The following is a 20,966-nucleotide window of genomic DNA, read 5'->3' on the forward strand; positions in this document are numbered from 1 at the left end:
CACTCATCTGTCACTGATTGAAACAGGGCTCCTGTGTTCCTGTTATTTTGGAACACAGCAGCCCTGTTTCCATCCACTAAGTCTGGCCCCCACACAGTTAGAATCACCCCCTAGGTACACATTTAACCCTTTAATCGCCCCTGGTGTTAACCCCTTCCCTGCCAGTGTCATTATTACAGTAGCAGTGCATATTTTTAGCACTGATAACTGTAGTATGTCACTGGTTCTCCCAAAAGTGTAAAAAATTTCAGTTAGGGGTCCGATCTGTCCGGCGCAATGTCGCAGTCCTGCTAAAAATCACAGATCGCCGCCATTACTAGTAAAAATAAATACATTATTAAAAATTACATAAATCTTTCCCCTAGTTTGTAGACGCAAACAATCAAAATACACTTATTGGGATTTTTTTTTTCTAATTTGTCGCTTTTTTTTTGTTTATAGCCCATAATCAAAAAAATGCAGAGGTGATCAAATACCACCAAAAGAAAACCCTGTTTGTGGGAACAAAATACATACATTTTTTTTGGGTACAGCGTCGCACGACCGTGCAGTTTTCATTTAAAGTACCGCAATGCTGAATAGCAAAGAACGGCCTGGTCATTAACCACTTCAATACAGGGCACTTTCACCCCCTTCCTGCCCAGGCCAATTTTCAGCAGTCATGCAACACTGTACCTAAACAAAATTTATGTCATTTTTTTCCCACAAACAGAGCTTTCTTTTGGTGGTATTTGATCACCGCAAGGTTTTCTTTTTTGCTACACAAATAAAAAAAAGACCGAAAAGTTTAAAAATTTTGTAAATAGATATGTTTTTTCTTGCACTGATGAGGCACTGATAGGCGTGGGCGACACTGATAGATTGTAATGATGGGCACTGGTGGGTGGCACTGATAGATGGCAATCATGGGCAGCTCTGATGGGGAGGGCACTGAAAGGGTCCCTGAGCCCTGATTGCCATCCCTGGTGGCCATGGGTGGGCATCCCCGGTGGTCATGGGTGGGCATCCCTGGTGGCCATGGGTGGGCAATCCCTGGTGGCTCTAGTGGCACCCCCCAAGGGTCTGCACTGGTAATCAATGCTCTAATTACCAGCACCCCCCCCCCCTCTACTCGTGCGAAAGCCGATCAACGGCACTTCCTATTTACTATGTTACTATGTGACCAGCTATGATTGGGCACAGCTGGTCACATGGCAAAGAGCCTAAATCATTAGGCTCTTTACCAAGATCAGAGATGTGGTGAGTCACAGTGACACACCGCACCACCGATCGCTGCTCTTCGTGCCCCCCGGGCGCAGCTCGCTTTATCCTGCTGGACGTCATATGATGGCCAGTCAGGATAGTGCAACCACTTTGCCGCCGTCAATCTGCTATAGGGCGGACGGCAAGTGGTTAAGGAGGCAAATCCTTCTGGTCCAGAAGTGGTTAAAATGGTGCAGGCATTTTTGCATGTTTCTCTAGCTTTGGCCAATCCACTGAAATGAATGAGCTGCCCTAAACGCACTGCGCGGGAACGCAGCCAGCTAATAAAAAAAAAATGAAACAATTTCCCCAATAACACATTTGGAACGGATGTGAGAATCATCCCCACTGTGTCATTGTATTCTGATAGCCGGGAAACTCCCCCGCCTGCCCGTCATCAGAATACACAGATCAGCTCTGCAGCCAATAGAAAATTGACCAACTAAAGATTTCCAGTAGTCCCATTCTGAGAAGTCAATCAATAGATCAATTTTTCATGAATGAGAACTGCCATACATGAATCAAAATTTGAACAGTTTCTACTGAACCGGCTGAATTTCAGTCAATGTATGGGCAGTTTTAGAGGTTTTCTGTATTGTTGTAAAGCAACAATATGAGCTAAACATTCATCCAAAAAACACAGAGGTTTCATTGTTTCCAAGCACTGACTTCTTACTCAGCTAAATGTGGGAAAGTGTCTTTTGTTTTGTCCACTGTTCAGGAGGTGTGTGACAAATTGCTTTTTAACTTGACCAAATGAAAGTACAATAAGGACACTCAGTAACTTTCCATTTATCAGATACATTAGTTATGCATTTTTTATTATTTATAATTGCAAGCGTTTTAAAATATGCACTTTGTATGGAGAGAAGTCTGGTTCTCTTGCAAATATTTGACAAAAGACAAGAGTATGATGACCTTAATTGGCCATGTGACCCTATTTCAGTAATATAAAATAGTGAAATGGTCTGAAATTGTATATGCAACCCTTTTTTTCTGTTATTTTTATACATTCTGTGCAACGTACATCAGAAAACCCTACCTAAAACAAAGCTTTATGCCTTAGGTTTTTAAACTTTTTAAAGAGTTTTTTTACCCTAGAAACAAAAAATTTACAGACAATAAATGGAACAAGTGGCGCAAGCTGTTAGCACTACATAAAAACGGTAGTCCATATAATAGCACATCAAGGCTATGATAAAGTCTTAACCACCTTGGCGGTAATCCCGAGCGTGACTCTGGGTTGATTTTTTCTATCAGGAGCGGTAACCCCGAGTCACGCTCAGGGTGGATGTGCAGAGAGCGCAGCGGTGTCTCTTACCTTATCCTGGTGATCCAGCGATGATCTCTCATTGCTGTGACCGCCAGCCGAGAGTCCCGCCGCTCCTCCGTCCTCCGTCGGTGTGATCACTTCCTAGTTCCGTTCCCTGCAGCAGCAATGCTGCATGGGAGCGGAACTAGGGAGGGAAATTCAAAAAAAAAAAAAAAAAACGTTGCACAAAACACATAACACATTTTGTATTATATATATATATATATATACATATATATATATATACATATATATATATATATATATATATATATGCATATATATATATATATATATATATATATGCATATATATATATATATATACAGTGGGTACGGAAAGTATTCAGACCCCCTTAAATTTTTCACTCTTTGTTATAATGCAGCCATTTGCTAAAATCATTTAAGTTCATTCTTCTTCCTCATGAATGTACACATAGCACCCCATACTGACAGAAAAACACAGAATTGTTGACATTGTTGCAGATTTATTAAAAAAGAAAAACTGAGATATCACATGGTCCTAAGTATTCAGACCCTTTGCTGTGACACTCATATATTTAACTCAGGTGCTTTCCATTTCTTCTGATCATCCTTGAGATGGTTCTACACCTTCATTTGAGTCCAGCTGTGTTTGATTATACTGATTGGACTTGATTAGGAAAGCCACACACCTGTCTATATAAGACCTTCCAGATCACAATGCATGTCAGAGAATCATGAGGTCAAAGGAACTGCCTGAAGAGCTCAGAGACAGAATTGTGGCAAGGCACAGATCTGGCCAAGGTTACAAAAAGATTTCTGCTGCACTTAAGGTTCCTAAGAGCACAGTGGCCTCCATAATCCTCAAATGGAAGACGTTTGGGACGACCAGAACCCTTCCTAGAGCTGGCCGTCCGGCCAAACTGAGCTATCGGGGGAGAAGAGCCTTGGTGAGAGAGGTAAAGAAGAACCCAAAGATCACTGTGGCTGAGCTCCAGAGATGCAGTCAGGAGATGGGAGAAAGTTGTAGAAAGTCAACCATCACTGCAGCCCTCCACCAGTCGGGGCTTTATGGCAGAGTGGCCCGACGGAAGCCTCTCCTCAGTGTAAGACACATGAAAGCCCGCATGGAGTTTGCTAAAAAACAACTGAAGGACTCCAAGATGGTGAGAAATAAGATTCTCTGGTCTGATGAGACCAAAATAGAACTTTTTGGCCTTAATTCTAAGCGGTATGTGTGGAGAAAATCAGGCACTGCTCATCACCTGTCCAATACAGTCCCAACAGTGAAGCATGGTGGTGGCAGCATCATGCTGTGGGGGTGTTTTTCAGCTGCAGGGACAGGACGACTGGTTGTAATCGAGGGAAAGATGAATGCGGCCAAGTACAGGGATATCCTGGACAAAAACCTTCTCCAGAGTGCTCTGGACCTCAGACTGGGCCGAAGGTTTACCTTCCAACAAGACAATGACCCTAAGCACACAGCTAAAATAACGAAGGAGTGGCTTCACAACAACTCTGTGACTGTTCTTGAATGGCCCAGCCAGAGCCCTGACTTAAACCCAATTGAGCATCTCTGGAGAGACCTAAAAATAGCTGTCCACCAACGTTTACCATCCAACCTGACAGAACTGGAGAGGATCTGCAAGGAGGAATGGCAGAGGATCCCCAAATCCAGGTGTGAAAGACTTGTTGCATCTTTCCCTAAAAGACTCCTGGCTGTATTAGATCAAAAGGGGGCTTCTACTAAATACTGAGCAAAGGGTCTGAATACTTAGGAGTTAGGACCATGTGATATTTCAGTTTTTTCTTTTTTAATAAATCTGCAACAATGTCAACAATTCTGTGTTTTTCTGTCAGTATGGGGTGCTATGTGTACATTCATGAGGAAGAAGAATGAACTTAAATGATTTTAGCAAATGGCTGCAATATAACAAAGAGTGAAAACTTTAAGGGGGTCTGAATACTTTCCGTACCCACTGTATATATATATATATATATATATATATATATATATATATATATATATATATATATATATATATATATATATATATATATATATATATATATATATATGCATATATATATATATATATATATATATATATATATATATATATACACACCGGTATATATATGCACACACACACACATATATATATATATATATATATATATATATATATATATATATATATATATATAAAATTATATTATTGATTCAATTATAATTCATGTGTTATATATTATATATATATATATATATATATATATATATGTGTGTGTATATATATATATATATATATATATATATACACACACACATATATCTATATATAATATATAATGCATTATAATCTAATCAATAATATAATTTTATTATATATATTATATATTAAATAATAAAATAATATTATTGATTCGATTATAATTCACGCGTTAGTGTTTCAAATTTATCACATCTGGGATGTCTACTAGAGTCAGGTTTAAGTCAGTAATTACTAAGAATTGTAGGCCTATAATACATAACGCCAAATTTCCATGAAAACAATTGTACCCCTTTTGGTATGTAATTCCTGACATAATCATACCGCCAGGGAGGTTAAGGTGAGATGAGGAAATAGTCTGAATTCTCAGGGCCAGCCTGTTGGGGAGAAGAAGCAATCTCCAAACATGCAACAAACAAAAGAGAAAACAGGCGCCTCTGAGTTAAGACTGCGATTTAATATGGCAAACAAGTAATAAAAACTTACATCAAGGTAAGTATAGGCAAACAAGATGGGTCCATGTGGAGGCTGGGGCTTGGAGTCATCACTGTGGGTCTGTAATCATCTCCTCTCTTCCTCTTCCTGTCCAGCAGGAAGTGGAGGGTGTCACAGCAGTGAGATGGAGGCTTGGACAGCAGGGTGAAACCACACTGAGGTGGAGGCTTGGGCCGCACGGTGGCCGAGATGCTCGTCCACAGGATCTTCCGGCGTAATGACTGACGCGTTTCGGAGCATGCGCACTGTGGGGAAACCAGCGCGCGCTCCTTTTTCAAAGTCAGATGTAAAAGGGAAAGAGAAGGACCAATTTATGTGTTCCGGGACAATGCCCTCTGGTGGTGAAGTTATAAAATTACTATCAAAGTAAACATGACTCTACGTTATGGCTGTATGAGGATCAATGCCCTCTGTGTGATGACTCCAAGCCCCAGCCTCCACATGGACACCGGAAGGACCCATCTTGTCTGCTTATACTTACCTTGATGTACGTTTTTTTATTACTTGTTTGCCATATTAAATAGCAGTCTTAACTCAGAGGCGCCTGTTTTCTCTTTTGTTTGTTACAAAAAATTTACAGTCAGCTGCTGACATTTAATAATTGGACACTTGCCTGTCCAGGGATCCAGCACGTTCCTCACCTGAGCCAGCTCTTTAGCCGTCTTCGGTTCCAGGTGCTGACATGTTTACTTTCTGAAGCCAGCTGTGACTGCTTGCATCTTCACAGTTGGCCTCCCCTTGCGCATGTGCAAGCCGCGCTGCACTTTATGAATGGCCCCGCAGCTTTATGGGACCTCTGACATGTCCCCGAAGACTGCGGGGGGATGGGGGGGAGTGCTGAATGTTGGCTCGGATCTTTGCGGCACACTGACCGGAAGTAGGAGTCGGTACCTGTCAAAAACATGTACCCGCTCCCCCGAAAAAAAAAATGAAGCACCAAAACTTAAAGAGGAGAGGTGGAGGAGCTTTAGAGAACAGAGGCCACAAAAGAAATTATTAGCTATGGAATAAAAGCTTAAACTAAAAAGAAAACGCACGCCTTGAAAAAAAAAAAGACCAGTAAGTGTTATTTATTTGTAGCATAGACAAATCAGGTCTCTTATCCTGTCAAACAAGGCTGTGCTGCACAGTAGAATAGTATAAATCTCAGAGCTAAATGGACAGAAAGACAAATTATTTTGCAGATAGAATAACAAACTGTTTCTCAGTGTCCCACAGGACTGCCTTCCTACTAAGGGAAAAGTTGTGGGACCAAAAATGAGAGAGACGAACCCCATAGAAGAAGCTACCTGAAACAAGTTTCTCTCCTCCCCTCCTTCATTTCAGAAATAGTCCTGAATCATGCACTCAAGTATAATAAGCTCTGCCAGTAATTCTCTTCATGGAATCTGTTGACTTTAAAATTCAAGCTCATGAATTAACAATATCACTCTGAACTACTCTTCCTTTCAGGATCCCCCTAAAGAAGTTCCAGTCAATCAGACATACACTGAGTGAACACATGACCATAGATGAACTCCGAAGCAGATCATTGGAAAATGAAGTCCCAAACCAAATGCTGAAACAGGTTCCTGAAAAGCTCATCAACTACTTGGATGTGAGTAAGACTAAAAAGGCATACGACAAAATGTTATTTCATAGTATTTACTTTTTTCTTTTGCAAAGTATTAAATTATATAGCTGTTCACAGAGAATCATATCATGTCAGTCCCTGTCCCCAAGGAGCTTGACCATTTTAAATTCTTTTTACAGATACACTATGGCCTGTCTGGGTGGAAACTAGATATCTATTATAAGATTGTTGGGGGAAGCTGGAGCACCCAGAGTAAAAAAACATTCACGCACAGAGAGAACATTGAAGCTGGATTTACACTATTCCGTGTGCATGCAGTGCACTTGGTAACGCACACATGTAGGTGTTGATTGGCCCACAGAGTTTCCCTTTGTTTGTCATTAGGGATGGGCGAATGGTTTGGCCTGAGCGTGAATTCAGGCCAAACATTGGCTGTTCATCCGTTTGACAAACACCCAAATTATTGGGGTGTTTGACCATTTTGACCGCTGAATGACCACAATGCACTGCCCTGCACACAGGGCATTGGAAGCCCTGATTGGCTGAAGCAATGAAAGCTTTGCCGAATCAGGCCACAGAGCACTGTCAGAGCACATTTAACGCAGTATATTTCTGTTTGTTAGTGCACGTTTAACACAGTATACTTCTGCTCATTAGTGCACATTTAACGCAGTATATTTCAGTGTGTTAGGTGCATTTTAGCACAGTATAGTTCTATGCGTTAGTGCACGTTCAATGCAGTATGTTTCGGTGCATTACGTGCAGTATAACTGTTTTTTGTGCATTACTGCACATTTAACGCAGTATATTCCTGTGTGTTAGTTTAATTTTCATTTTTACTTTATTGTTACTTTAGTGTGAATCTAGTGATAGTTCAGTCAGTGTGAGTATAGTAAACGTTAATTTTTACTTTAGTGTGAATCTAGTTAAAGTTTAGTCAGTGTGAGTGTAGTGACCTGACCATTAATTTTTACTTTAGTGTCAGTTTGTTTTTTCAGGGCAGGTTTACTGCATTATAGTTCAGTGCGTTAGTGTACGTTTAACGCAGTATATTTCAGTGCGTTACGTGCTGTTTAATGCAGTATATTTCTGTGCGTTAGTGCACATTTAACACAGTATATTTCAGTGCATTGCTGCATGTTTAATGCAGTATATTTATGTGCGTTAGTGCACGTTTAACGCAGAAAATTACAGTGCATTACGTGCCATTTAACGCAGTATATTTCTGTATGTTACTGCACATTTAACGCAGTAATATTTCAGTGTGTTACATGCCGTTTAGTGCAGTATATTTAAGTGCGTTAGTGCACGGTTAACACAGTATATTTGAGTGCATTACATGCCGTTTAACGCAGTATATTTCTGTGCATTACTGCACGTTTAACGCAGTACATTTCTGTGCATTAGTGCACGTTTAACGCAGTATATTTTAGTGCGTTACGTGCTGTTTAGCGCAGTATATTCCAGTGCATTAGTGCACATTTAACGCAGTATATTTCAGTCCGTTATGTGCCGTTTAGCGCAGTATATTTCTCTGCGTTACTGCACATTTAATGCAGTATATTTCTATGCGTTAGTGCACGTATAATGCAGTATATTTCTATGCATTAATGCATGTTTAACGCAGTATATTTCTGTGCGTTGCTGCCTGTTTAACACAGTATATTTCTGTGCATTATTGCTGTTTAGCGCAATATATTCCAGTGCATTAGTGCACATTTAACTCAGTGTATTTCAGTCTGTTATGTGCCGTTTAGCGCAGTATATTTCTCTGCTTTAATGCATATTTAATGCAGTATATTTCTGTGCGTTAGTGCACGTATAACGCAGTATAGTTCTATGCATTAGTGCATGTTTAACGCAGTATATTTCAGTGCATTACGTGCCGTATAGCGCAGTTTATATCACTGTGTTAGTGCACGTGTAACACAGTGTATTTCAGTGGGTTACTGCATGTTTAACGCAGTATATTCCTGTGCGTTGCTGCCTGTTTAACGCAGTATATTTCTGTGCGTTACTGCACATTTAACGCAGTATATTTCTGTGAGTTAGTGCACGTTTAATGCAGTATATTTCTGTGCGTTAGTGCATGTTTATCGCAGTATATTTCTGTGCGTTAGTGCAGTTTTACTGCAGTATATTGTAGTGAGTCGTTGGAGTGTGTCTGTGTAGTGAGTACTCAGGTTAAAGTGCACCAAGCAACACATTCCATTGATTAAAGTGCATTCACAAACATATTTCTACATCTTTACTACATTTTGTTAATGCGCACCTTCCCATCATGTCTGGGAGGCCAACAAAGAGAGACAGACGTTCCCATGGCACTTTGATTATCACCAAAAGTCACAAAATTTTCATTTTTTTGCGATAGTTTATTGGATTGATATTTTTAACACAATAAGATATCATAATTCATTTAAGGTCTACTTTTATTAATACATTGGTCATAATTTACTGGTAATGACATTATACATATTAGACCTTTTCTCACATTGAATATATATTTTATCCACTGTCACAATATATATCTTACAAGCCCACACCACTACCAGCGCCCATTTTTCATTGTTTCAACTACTTAAGCCCCGGAGGATTTGGCTGCTCAAAGACCAACCCCTATTTTGCAATTCAGCACTGCATGATATTAATGACCAATTGCGCGGTCATGCGACGCTGTACCCAAATTAAATTTACGTCCTTTTTTTCCCCCACAAACAGAGCTTTCTTTTGGTGGTATTTGATCACCTGTGCGATTTTTATTTTTTGCGCTATAAACAAAAAAAGAGCGACAATTTTGAAAAAATAACAATATTTTTCACATTTTTTATATGAAATTCTCAAAAAAAAATGTAAAAATCAAAATTTGTTAATATTTTAGGCCAATTTGTTTTCTGCTACATATTTTTGGTGAAAAAAAAATGCAATAAGCATATTTTGATTGGTTTGCGCAAAAGTTATTGCGTTTACTAACTACGGAAAAGATTTATGTCATTTTTATTGTTTTTTTTTTTAACTAGTAATGGCAGTGATCTGCGATTTTTTTTTGCGGGACTGCGACATTGCGGCGGACAAATCGGACCCCTGACTGACATTTTTGACTCTTTTGGGAGTACCAGTGAACTTACTAGAGTAATCAGTGCTATAAATATGCACTGTTACTGTCAAAATGACATGGGTAGGGAAGGGGTTAACTTTATTGGTGATCAAGGGGTTAAGTGTGTCCCTAGGGGTGTGATTCTAACTGTGGGGGGGCGTGGCTTGTGATGTAACCACAGAGACATACGATCCTACATAGCAGAATCGCATACCCTCTGTACTTACATCAGGGAGAATGACAGACAGCTGTGTTTACATCAGCTGTCTATCCTTCTCCCTCTCCTGCGGGAGATCGTGAGTGGCCGGCAGACATCGGAGCCTCCGGTCACACGCGCTGGGATCTCAGTGAATGAGCGGGCTACAGGCTCCTGGGCGAGCGACGTAGATCTACGTCGCTTTGCCCAGGAGGGGCTGACTGACGCAGTAAATAGTCGTGCGGCGGTGAGCAAGTGGTTAATATGTAACAGAATATATATTGACCTAAATTTATGAAGAAATGGGATTTTTTTACATTTTTTTTTATTGGATATGTTTTATAGCAGAAAGTTAAAAAAATGGATTTTTAATTCATACTTACCTGTAAAATCAATTTCTTGAAGTACATCACGGGGCACAGAGACATAAATCATAACATATGGGTTATATAGCCACCTATAGGTGAAGGACACTGGCAACAAATCAGAATTGATGACCCCTATATAACCCCTCCACACAGGAAGTACCTCAGTTTTGTAGCAAGCAATTAAGACCCCATAGATCAGGGGAGGGAACTCTGTGTCCTGTGATGTTCTTCAAGAAATGAATTTTACAGGTAAGTATGAATTAAAAATCCATTTTTCTTTTCGTACATCACAGGACACAGAGCCATGAATCATAAAATATGGGATGTCCCAAAGCAATGCATCTGAGGGGAGGGGGGACACCAAAAAATACCGCCATCTAAACCCAAAAGAAGGATTACACCGATGCCTGCAGAACACTGCGGCCAAATGCAGATTCCTCCTGGGTGCCAACATCCACTCTGTAGAAACAAGTGAATGTATGTACCGACGACCAGGTCGAGGCCTTGCAAATCTGAGCCATAGAGGCTTGATGGCGATGTGCCGAAGAGGCTTCTACTCCTCTGATAGAATTTGCCTTTACAGGAAAAGGTGGAACCTCTCCTACTAAACCATATGCCTGGGTAATAACTTGCGAATCCAACAAGAAGTCGTAGATTTAGATGCTGCCAACCCCTTTCTTGGCCCTTCTGGCAGCACAAACAAGCTCTCGGTCTTACGAATCTGAGCGGTCTCCTTTAAGTAAAACTTAAGTGCACGCACTACATCAAGAGAATGTAATAACTTTTCCTCCTCTGAGTGAGGATATGGAAAAAAATAAGGTAGTATAATGTCCTGATTCAAATGAAGGCGGACACTACCTTGGGCAAAAAATCTGGGTGTGGACGTAAAATCACTCTATCTTGATAAAATATCAAGAATGGCTCTTTACAGAAAAGAGCTGCTAGTTCCTATACCCTTTGAGCTTAAGTTATTGCAATCAAAAAGACCAGTTTTCTGGTCAAAAGAACCAGGGGTGCCTGCCCCAGAGGATCAAAAGGCTGTTTTTGCAACACTGCCAGCACCAAATTTAAGTCCCAAGGACACAATGGTGGCTTCACAGGTGGAAGCAAACGCAGTATTCCCCAGACAAAGGTTTGAACCAACGAATGGGAAGCGATCGGTTCCTGGAAAAAAAAAACGATGAAGTTGAAATCTTCCCTTTAATCATGCTCAAAGCTAATTTCATATCCACCCCCGCTTGCAGGTAAGCTAGAATTCTCCCTATAATATATGAGCGGGGGTGCCATTTCCTGGCTTCACATCAGGCAATGTAGGATTTCCAGACCCTGTAAAAAATATTTCTAGACACCGGTTTCTTAGCATTTATCAGTGTATGAACTGCAGGGCCAGATAAGGCTTCAATAGCCAAACCTTCAAACTTAGAGACTGTACAGCAGGGTGGAATATCGGACCTTGAGAGAGCAGGTCCGGACGCAGTGGAAGAACCCAAGGCCTCGTCACTGCCAACCTCTGGATTTGTGCATAGCAAATCCTCCTCGGCTACCAGAATTACTGGTTTCCCCTCTAGCTGGATCTTGTGCAACAGACGCGGTACCGAACCTGATCCTTCAGGTCTGAGACCCTTCTTGCTGGTAAGAATATCTTTGCCTGCACTGTGTCCACAAGAAGACCCAGGCATTCCAGATGCTGGACCAGCTGTAATGCTGACTTTGCTAAGTTCAGTATCCATTCCAGACGTTCTAGAAATTGTACCGTCTTAAGGACGTTTCGGCTCAGAGCCAACGCTGATCAACCTATTAGTAATAGATCAGCCAGATATCCTATTACAGATATCCCTTGGAAACTTAGAACAGCCAATACAGGAGCTATGATCTTTGTGAACACTCTTGGACCTGTGGCTAACCTGAAGGGCAGGGCCACAAACTGAAAATTATGGTTTCCTATCGCAAAACGAAGAGACCTTTAAAGGGCCTGAAATATAGGCACATGAAGATATGCATCCTTAATGTCTATGGATGCTAGAAATTTCTTTCCCTGTAGGGAGGCTATGACTGAATGAATTGACTCCATGCGGAAAGAACGAAACTGGTTTAAAGCTTTGAGATCCAGAATAGGTCTCACATCCCTGCTTGGTTTGGGGATTATGAACCGGTTTGAGTAAAAATCCTTGAACCTTTCATTCTCTGGAACCTTGGTTATCACCCTTTGAGCTCTCAGCTGGTCCAGTGCCTGAAAGAGAGACTTTCTTTTTAGGGGATCTGTCGGTATACTTGACCCTACAAACTGAGGATGCGGGAACACCCAAAATTCCAGCTTGTATCCCTGTGAAAGAGTGTTGTGGAGACAACCCAGTTGTCATGAATTGACTCCACCCATACCCCTGAGAACTGCAGAAGCCTTCCCCCCCACCCAGGTGAGTGGGGGCGCCCCCTCACAGAGAGAGCTTAGAGGAAGACTTGGCTGATCTCTGGGCCCAGGGCTTTTTCTGACCCTGCCCTGAAGGCTTGGGTCCGGATGCAGATGGCTGAGGCCATCGCCACTGCCTGGATTTAGAAGCACTGATATTATTAGTGCTGGGGATTTTAAAGGAAGGACGCCTGCTCTTCCTCTTTACAGGGAGCAATGCACCCCCCCCCCCCCCCCAGATCTTTTGGATATACTTATCCAGATCATCACCAAAAAGGCATTCTCCCTGAAAGTGGAAGCTAGCCAATAATTTTTACATGGTAATTGTGCAGACCAGCTCTTCAACCAAAGGATTCAGTGCCTATGCACTGTCATCAGAGCAAACCGTGACATTTGCCTTATGGAGTCCATAAGAGCATCTACTGAGAAACACAAAGTGCAAGGCAGCTCTGACAGATCTTCCACAGACTCTCCTTGAGAAGGAACTCTCTTGGATCGCTTTATGCGGTCTTTCAAAGATTTACACATTCCTATGGCTGCTACTGCTGGTTGTACTGCAGAACCTGCAACCACAAAGGAGGCATTAAATAAAGACTCCAACCTTCTACCAGCTGGATCTTTAAAAACATGGGCATTATCCACAGGGCAGGTTAAACTCTTGTTAACCGAAGAAATGGCCGCATCCACAGAGGGAATTTTCCATCTCTTAATAAACGTTTCCTCCATAGGATATGACAGTGAAAACCTTTTAGGAGGAACAAAAATCCTATCAGGATGATCCCAATAATTATATACTTCTTGCTCCAAGAGCGGATGTATGGGAAATGTCCGAGGACTCTGAGGAGAGCGCAATGAGCCTAGAGAGGAAAAAGAGGCTTTAGGTGTCTCTAGGCGAGGAAACTTGTATCCAGACCAGACCATCTCAGTAAGAGACTGAATAAACAATCTCTGGGATTGAGAGGCTGATAGAGATTGCTGTGACTCTGACTCCCGGAAGTGGAACTTCAGCTTGACCTTCCATAGGGTCACCATCAGCTACATCTTCAACATCCTCTGCACAATCCTGAACGGATTTAGGGGGTGGCTCAGGAGAGGGGGATCTATCCCGTTTCTTTCCTCCATGTGGTGCTGCAATCATGTCAGCAATCTTACCCTCCTTGTCCTTAGTGACATAGGCTGTGGCAGAAGTACACAGAGTAACTACTATGCCTGACAACCGTAATGGCTCAGATTGGCTAGATGCCTCTGGCTTCTCAGGAGGAGTAGACACAGTGGAAGCATGACTAGGACCTTCCAGGCCTGACAGTGGCATCATAGTGCCTTTTCCAACGGTGCTCCCTCCAGCCTTTTTTCAGGCAGGCATTGCTTTATAGCAATACAAACTTGAGGTACTAACTTTTAAGTGTACTCAGGGCTTGTGCCAAAACGTATACAGCCTAATGCACACAGCACTGATAATGCTAAGATTACAGGACCTGTTTGTGCCAGTAGCATACGCCCACAGTGACTCATGCAACCCAGCTGCTGCTGCTCTGTGTCCTCTTCAGCCTCTGACAGTGGCTAGCGCGTTGGAAAATGTTCCTTTAAAATCACGCCTCTTTATGCTGAATAGCGCATGTGCGGCATGGTACGTGGCGTCCATGGCATGCCATTGCATTCTAACCCGCCCTCCATACAGCATACGCCTGTTATAAAAAACAAAGATTTCCGCGCGCGCGCGAACGAACCCTCTCCACAGACACGCCAGGAAGCAGGAGACGAACATGCGGACAAGGCGAAAACAGCAAACGCATAGTGTGAGAGCAGCTTAGGCTGAATCTTGTTTGCTACAGCTGATACCCCTTCAGGTGATCAACACAGGGTAAGGAACAGTGTAATAACAACATGCTTTAAACATACTTTTGCATAAACCTGCTACAATAGATGTAATTATAAGCAGAAACACACTTGGCACAAGTCTCTGTAATCTTATTAAAGGGAACAGTGCATAAAATTTTTACAATTTGCAATTTTTACCTTTTTAAGGTTTGTTTGCTGAGTAAATATTTAAAAAGGACTCACCAGTCCCGCCGCAGGAATCTGCTATAAGCAAGAATCCATTCTTCACCATCACGGCAAGCTTTGTCTTGGAGACTTTCCAAAACTGGGTTCTCTATATAGGAGGGGCCACAGCCTTGGACCAGTAGAGCACCCTGCATGGAGAGCCTTTGGTGTTTGGTATTCCAAGGGTCTGGATCCCAGGGTCCAGTGCCTAAAAAGGACAGTGTTACAGGCAAAACCTTGTATCTGCTCCCCGAGGCTCAGGTACCATCTTTTTAGTCCATTCACTGTTTTAGATGGATCTGATAGCTAACCCCTTAGATCCAGTGATCTTTGATCGAGTATGTAGCATAATCTTCTTTCTTCTTCTTTAAAACATAACAAACATGTGGAGCGACTCTCCACAGCGACCTTCACCTTTAGACACTGGCAAAAAAACTGAGATACTTCCTGTGTGGGAGGGGTTATATAGTGGGTCATCAATTCTGACTGGTCGCCAGTGTACTTCACCTTTAGGTGGCTATATAACCCATACGTTATGATTTATGGCCCTGTGTCCCGTGATGTACAAAAATAATATTGTTTTTTTTTTATTGTCTGTCTTTTTTTGTTAATAGTGCAAAAAAAAAAAAAAAAAAAGAAACCCAGAGGTAATCAAATAACACCAAAAGAAAGCTCTATTTGTGGGGAAAAATATATTATGTTTGGATACAGTGTTGCATGACCGCGCAATTGCCAGTTAAAGTAACGCAGTGCCTAATTGCAAAAAATGGCCTGGTCATGAAGGTGGGTAAATCTTTTGGAGGGCAAGTGAGTGTATATATTTGAAAATAATCAATCCTTATGTAATGACTGCCTATCTAATTTTTCTGAAGCCTTAAAATGCCAGGTCAGTACAAATACCCCTAAGATTACCCCTTTTTGGAGTGGACAGTCCAAGGTTTTTAGTAGGAGGCATGGTGTGTTTATTGAAGTTGTAATTTTTTTGTCACAGTTTTTTGGAAAATTAAGAAGTTAAATAACATTTAAAAAGCTATATCTCACACACATCATAGGCATATTTTTTTCAATTGCACCCCAAAACACATTCTGCTAATCCCCAACATAGAGGGACCCAAATTTCAAGGAGTACCTTTAGGCGTTCTAGGGGCATAAACTATACATCTAATTTCCTATCACATTTTTGGAGGCCCTAGAGCACCAAGACAGGGGAAACACCCACATAATTACCCCATTTTGAAAAGCAAGCACCCAAGGTATGTTATAAGATGTATAGTGAGTCTTTTGAAGACTTCATTTTTTTAACACAAATTTTAGGAAAATGCTGACTAAAAATGAAAATTTTTTTACACAAAGTTGTCAAGTAATAAGGTATTTCTAAAACAAATCATAAACAACAAAAAAATCACTGACCTAGATCAGTGAGTCAGTGCTCACTGTCACAACATGGATAGAAATAGCCATACTCACAGGCAATTCAAAAGTAAATAGATGTAACTTTGAAAAGGAGGAAGCACAAAGATATATAAAAAACCTCATCCATGAGCCATCAATCTTCACTGTGTAATGTCCATAAAAAGGAAGGAAAACAACAAACAACTTCTGGTTGGAAAGTCTTGAACATCCAAATAACTGGGATGCTGTTAGGACCGGCAGCTCCTAAAGAGGTAGGGAATTCCTCCAGACATGCAGGAAAAAGAGAAGAAAGCAAGGGCGCCAGCTCACAAGGGATAAGTGAACAGAAATGACTTTATTGTAGCAACTTACATGTATAAAATCCAACATCAGCCTGCGTGGTGTCCAGGAAGGATTCTCGCAGTGAAGCCAGGTGGTGTATGGTCAATTGGGGACCCCGGCGGTGGTCCTATGCTGTATAAAAGAACTGCCCGAGCCCTGGGCTGTAGCTGAGCATAGCAGAGGCTCCCTGGATGGGCAGCCTCGCTAATGCCCATGGCCGGAAGTGACGCAATAGCACACTGCCGGTTCCTCCACGTAATCCGAGAGGGGTCAAAGCGGCCAGCCATTGTACATGATTGCTACCACAGCAGTACAATGTCACCATGGTGACACTGTTCTTGCTCTGGTGAAAGTATATAGAAAATATCCACCTGCACCAGCCTTGCTTTTGGCTTGCCATATTTATACATGGGCCAGAGAGGAGGTGGTTAAAGTGTATGTGTAGCCAGAACTCTCTCATCCATTAGGGGCACAGATTAAAACTTAAGTTTCACTGTCGTCTACAAAAGAAATGGACCCTAGGCACATAGAAACTAAGGGCTAGTACATTTGAGGCTATCATCCCCCCCCCCCCTCCACCTAACTCCTCCCCGGTTACACTTAATAAATACAATCCAGTGAGAGTGCCAAACAAACGTAGAAGACACAACACATTTTAGGGCCAAATACACTCCCCCTTCATCAGGGCTTAACAATTCTGAATGTGCCTAAATGGACTGAGGTGCACAGATGCCAAATAGATCTGCATTGTGATTTACTGCTTGGAAAGTTTCATGAGGGCAGGTTATGCCAGTGCTAGTGAATGCAGCAAAGGACTTAGCCAAGGCTTCTTTAAGGTTGATGGAATACTTGTTCTTCAGCTTCTATTTTCAAGTGGATTAGACAACTTGTTGTAAAGGCCTATAAGTTGCATGATCAAGTGCTTCTTTCCCATTAAAGCCCACTCCACAAGACCAGTGTGTACCTCTTGGGGCTTTTGTCATCAGGTCTCTGTGACTCAGATTTTTAAGGCTGAGACTTGGTCTATTGTTCATACATTTTCCAAGTTTTAAAGGTCAAAGTATCTGCCTCTGCAGATAATAGTTTCGGCCAAATACTTCTGCATGTGGCTGTTTAATTCCTTATGTGGGCTGGTTCAGCTGTGTTGTTTTGGCATCCCCTCCCTCTGAACTATTTCTGGATGTCCCAACTTTGCCTAATTATCTCCAAGCTGTATCCCTCAATGGACAAGACAGTAAATAGGATTTTTAAATTCACTGTAAAATACTTTTCTCTGAGTCCATTTAGAGATCCCTTTCTGCATTTACTATGTTTCCTCTTTGGACAGCTTTAGGGGTTATAGCCTCTAGGGGGCTGCCTTTCATTTTCTATGTGCTTAGTGTTTATTTCTTCTGCATGGGGCAGTAAACACGAAATAGCCTATTTATAACCCCACTATTTTCCTCAGTAGACTCCAAAAAAGGAATTTATTGTGAGTACAAAAATCCAATTTTTTTTTTTTTTTTTTTTGTAGAGCATGGATGGGTAAAACCCTTACCAGTTTATTTTTTGCCGTCTAAGCTCAATACGCTATAATAGGAAGGCTTATTTTATAATGCTATATGGTGCCAAGCTGTACAACCAGTTGGCTTTTCTTAAAGATACTGCTAGATAACTAGATAATTGCTAGATACTGGCCAAAGTCAGAAATGTCATGTTCTGATAGCACTTTTTCATTTACTTGTAGATATTATGGTGGCAGCCCTAAGTCACAGAAATAGACAGTCGCATAGACATTGTACTAATAACTTCAATTTTCATAGTATTACCTTCACTTTCTTTTTACAGCTGTGCAGAGTATTTCAAGTGATTGTAAGGGCAAATATTATATTTTTTAAAATAATAAACTCTGGTCCGACCACATCTGGAGTATTCTGTCCAGTTCTGGTCGCCAGTCCTCAGGAGGGATGTGTTGGAGCTGGAGAGAGTCCAGAGAAGGGCAACTAAACTGATTAGGGGATTGGAGGACCTTAATTATGAAGAGCGTCTGCAATCGCTTGATTTATTCTCCCTGGAGAAGAGACGCCTGAGGGGGGACATGATAGCAACTTACAAATATCTCAATGGGGATCTCAGCTTAGAAAAAAAGCTGTTCAATCGAAGGGATTGCACGAGGACTCGAGGGCATACAATGTGATTAGAGGAGAAGCGTTTTAACCTCAGGCAACGTGGGGGGTTCTTTACTGTGAGGGCTACAAGATTGTGGAATTCTCTACCACAAGAGGTGGTTTCTGCGGGAAGTATGGTGGCTTTCAAAAGAGTCTTAGACGTACATCTCAAGGATCAGAACATTCAGGGCTATGTGAGATGATTACAGCCACACACACCTACACAGGTTGAACTGGATGGACTATTGTCTTTATTCAACCTCATCTACTATGTAACTATGTAACTATGTCATACGTACCTGCTTTGTGCAATGGTTTTGCACAGAGCAGCCCTGATCTTTCTCTTCTTGGTTCCCCCGCCTGTGCTCTGGGCCTCTACCCCCTGCCGAGTGCCCTCATAGCAAGCCGCTTGCTATGGGGGCACTTTTGCATGCTTGCTCCCGAGCCCCGCTCTCTGTGTTCATAAGAGGGAGACACAGCTCTCATGCACATTGCTAAATCAACATTGGGCTTAGGTAAGTATTAGGGGGGTTGAGGGGGTAGCTGCACAAGCCTTTAGAATCCCTAAAGGCTTGTGCAGCTACTTGAAAGCCTTTAGAATCACTTTAAATTTGACTGTGCAGTCCAGTAGGCACCACACCTGGGGCTCTTGGTAGTCAACGCTCAGTTACAAAACTGGTCTGAGGCACCGCTTCTCTTCCCTGCAAAACAAGTCTGTATGAGATCAAAGAACAAGAACTCACTGCTCAAGGTGGTGTAATTGCCTGGTGACACACACCGGTGCATGCCCCGGCTCGCCTCTGTGGAAACTTGGTAAAAGAAAAAGGAATTGGCAGAACTCCAGGTGAGGTCAAAATCCATTTTTTTGACTGGACATCCAAATATGACAATTGTGACAAGGTAGACGTGTTTCACACACCAACTGTGTGCTTAATCATTATTGTAATCAGTAATAATTAAGCACACAGTTGGTGTGTGAAACGCGTCTACCTTGTCACGATTGTCATATTTGGATGTCCAGTCAATAAAACTGGATTTTGACCTCACCTGGAGTGCTGCCAATTCCTTTTTCTTTTACCAAGTCTGTATGAGGACACTTGTAAGGAGGGGTGTTGTTTCTCAGGGTTGCCAGCATAGAGCACTGGAGTGGGAGCACAGAACACGCATCCTCATTGAGAAAAAAAAATTATTTAAGGTATTTCTAAACAAAAATCAATTACTGATCATAAGTACACACAGGCCTTTATTTCATTTCATTTCTTCATTTTTTAAAGAAATTCAAATAATTTTTTTTTTTTAAATATCCAGTTTTCTGAAAGAATGTTCACTACAAACTGACAGCCTGGTTGAAGATGTATATTTTTTCCCCTTGCAGGCCCAGTATTATGGCGAAGTCTCCGTTGGAACCCCTCCACAGAATTTTACTGTAATTTTTGACACAGGTTCCTCCAACCTCTGGGTGCCATCCATCCACTGCTCCTTCTTTGACATTGCCTGCTGTGAGTACCAGAACAAACATTCTCTGGCACCTTTGGGTCATGTTTAGTATTGTAATTCTCTCCTAAGCAAACTCCTCTGATGCCTTCATTTATTAATGAATTATCTATTTACTGAGCTTAATCAGTGCCATCAATTGTTCTTAGGAATGTCTGCGATCTCCAGGGGCCAATTAAACCTGATCTTGCTGTAGAAATACTTAGGAGGTATTCACCTTCATATTAGTTACTCTGCATATTATTATGATCTTACAAGTCTGCAGGGGAATAGATCATCTGTAAGAGCCACAGGGGCCACTTCACAGAGCTAGCGCAGGCTTCAGTCAGGAACTTGGCCTTGCATCTCTCCCTGTCTGATCTATGATTGTTTAGATATATTAATCAGATACTATCCAGAGGTTCATTTAAATTCCATTTCAATGGTGCAGCCTCTGCAAAAAAAAAAAAAAATTGAAGGAAACTCAGGATATCAAAGCATGTATAATCCTTTAGCACTTCGTTTTAAATTCTCCGTAGTAAACTCTATAATAAAAATTCCATTAGGAGTCAGAAACTATATTGCTTCTTTAAGGGGAAACTTGAAGGTTTAACTAATCGGTTTTTTACCT

At 41.5% G+C, this 20,966-nt stretch overlaps 1 protein-coding gene across 1 annotated transcript in view; it reads left to right on the forward strand.

Moving 5' to 3' along the window:
• LOC309568009 (cathepsin D-like) overlaps positions 1–20,966 on the forward strand; it is a 96,552-nt gene that overhangs the window by 17,029 nt on the left and 58,557 nt on the right. The window contains exons 2-3 of the mRNA XM_082273574.1: positions 6,753–6,897; positions 20,238–20,361. Of these exons, the coding sequence (XP_082129700.1) occupies positions 6,753–6,897; positions 20,238–20,361 (269 nt within the window). The remainder of the gene's footprint in view (positions 1–6,752; positions 6,898–20,237; positions 20,362–20,966) is intronic.

The sequence above is a fragment of the Pelophylax lessonae genome (genome assembly GCF_965119305.1).
Source record: "Pelophylax lessonae genome assembly, chromosome: 12".
Classification (NCBI taxonomy): Eukaryota; Metazoa; Chordata; class Amphibia; order Anura; family Ranidae; genus Pelophylax; species Pelophylax lessonae.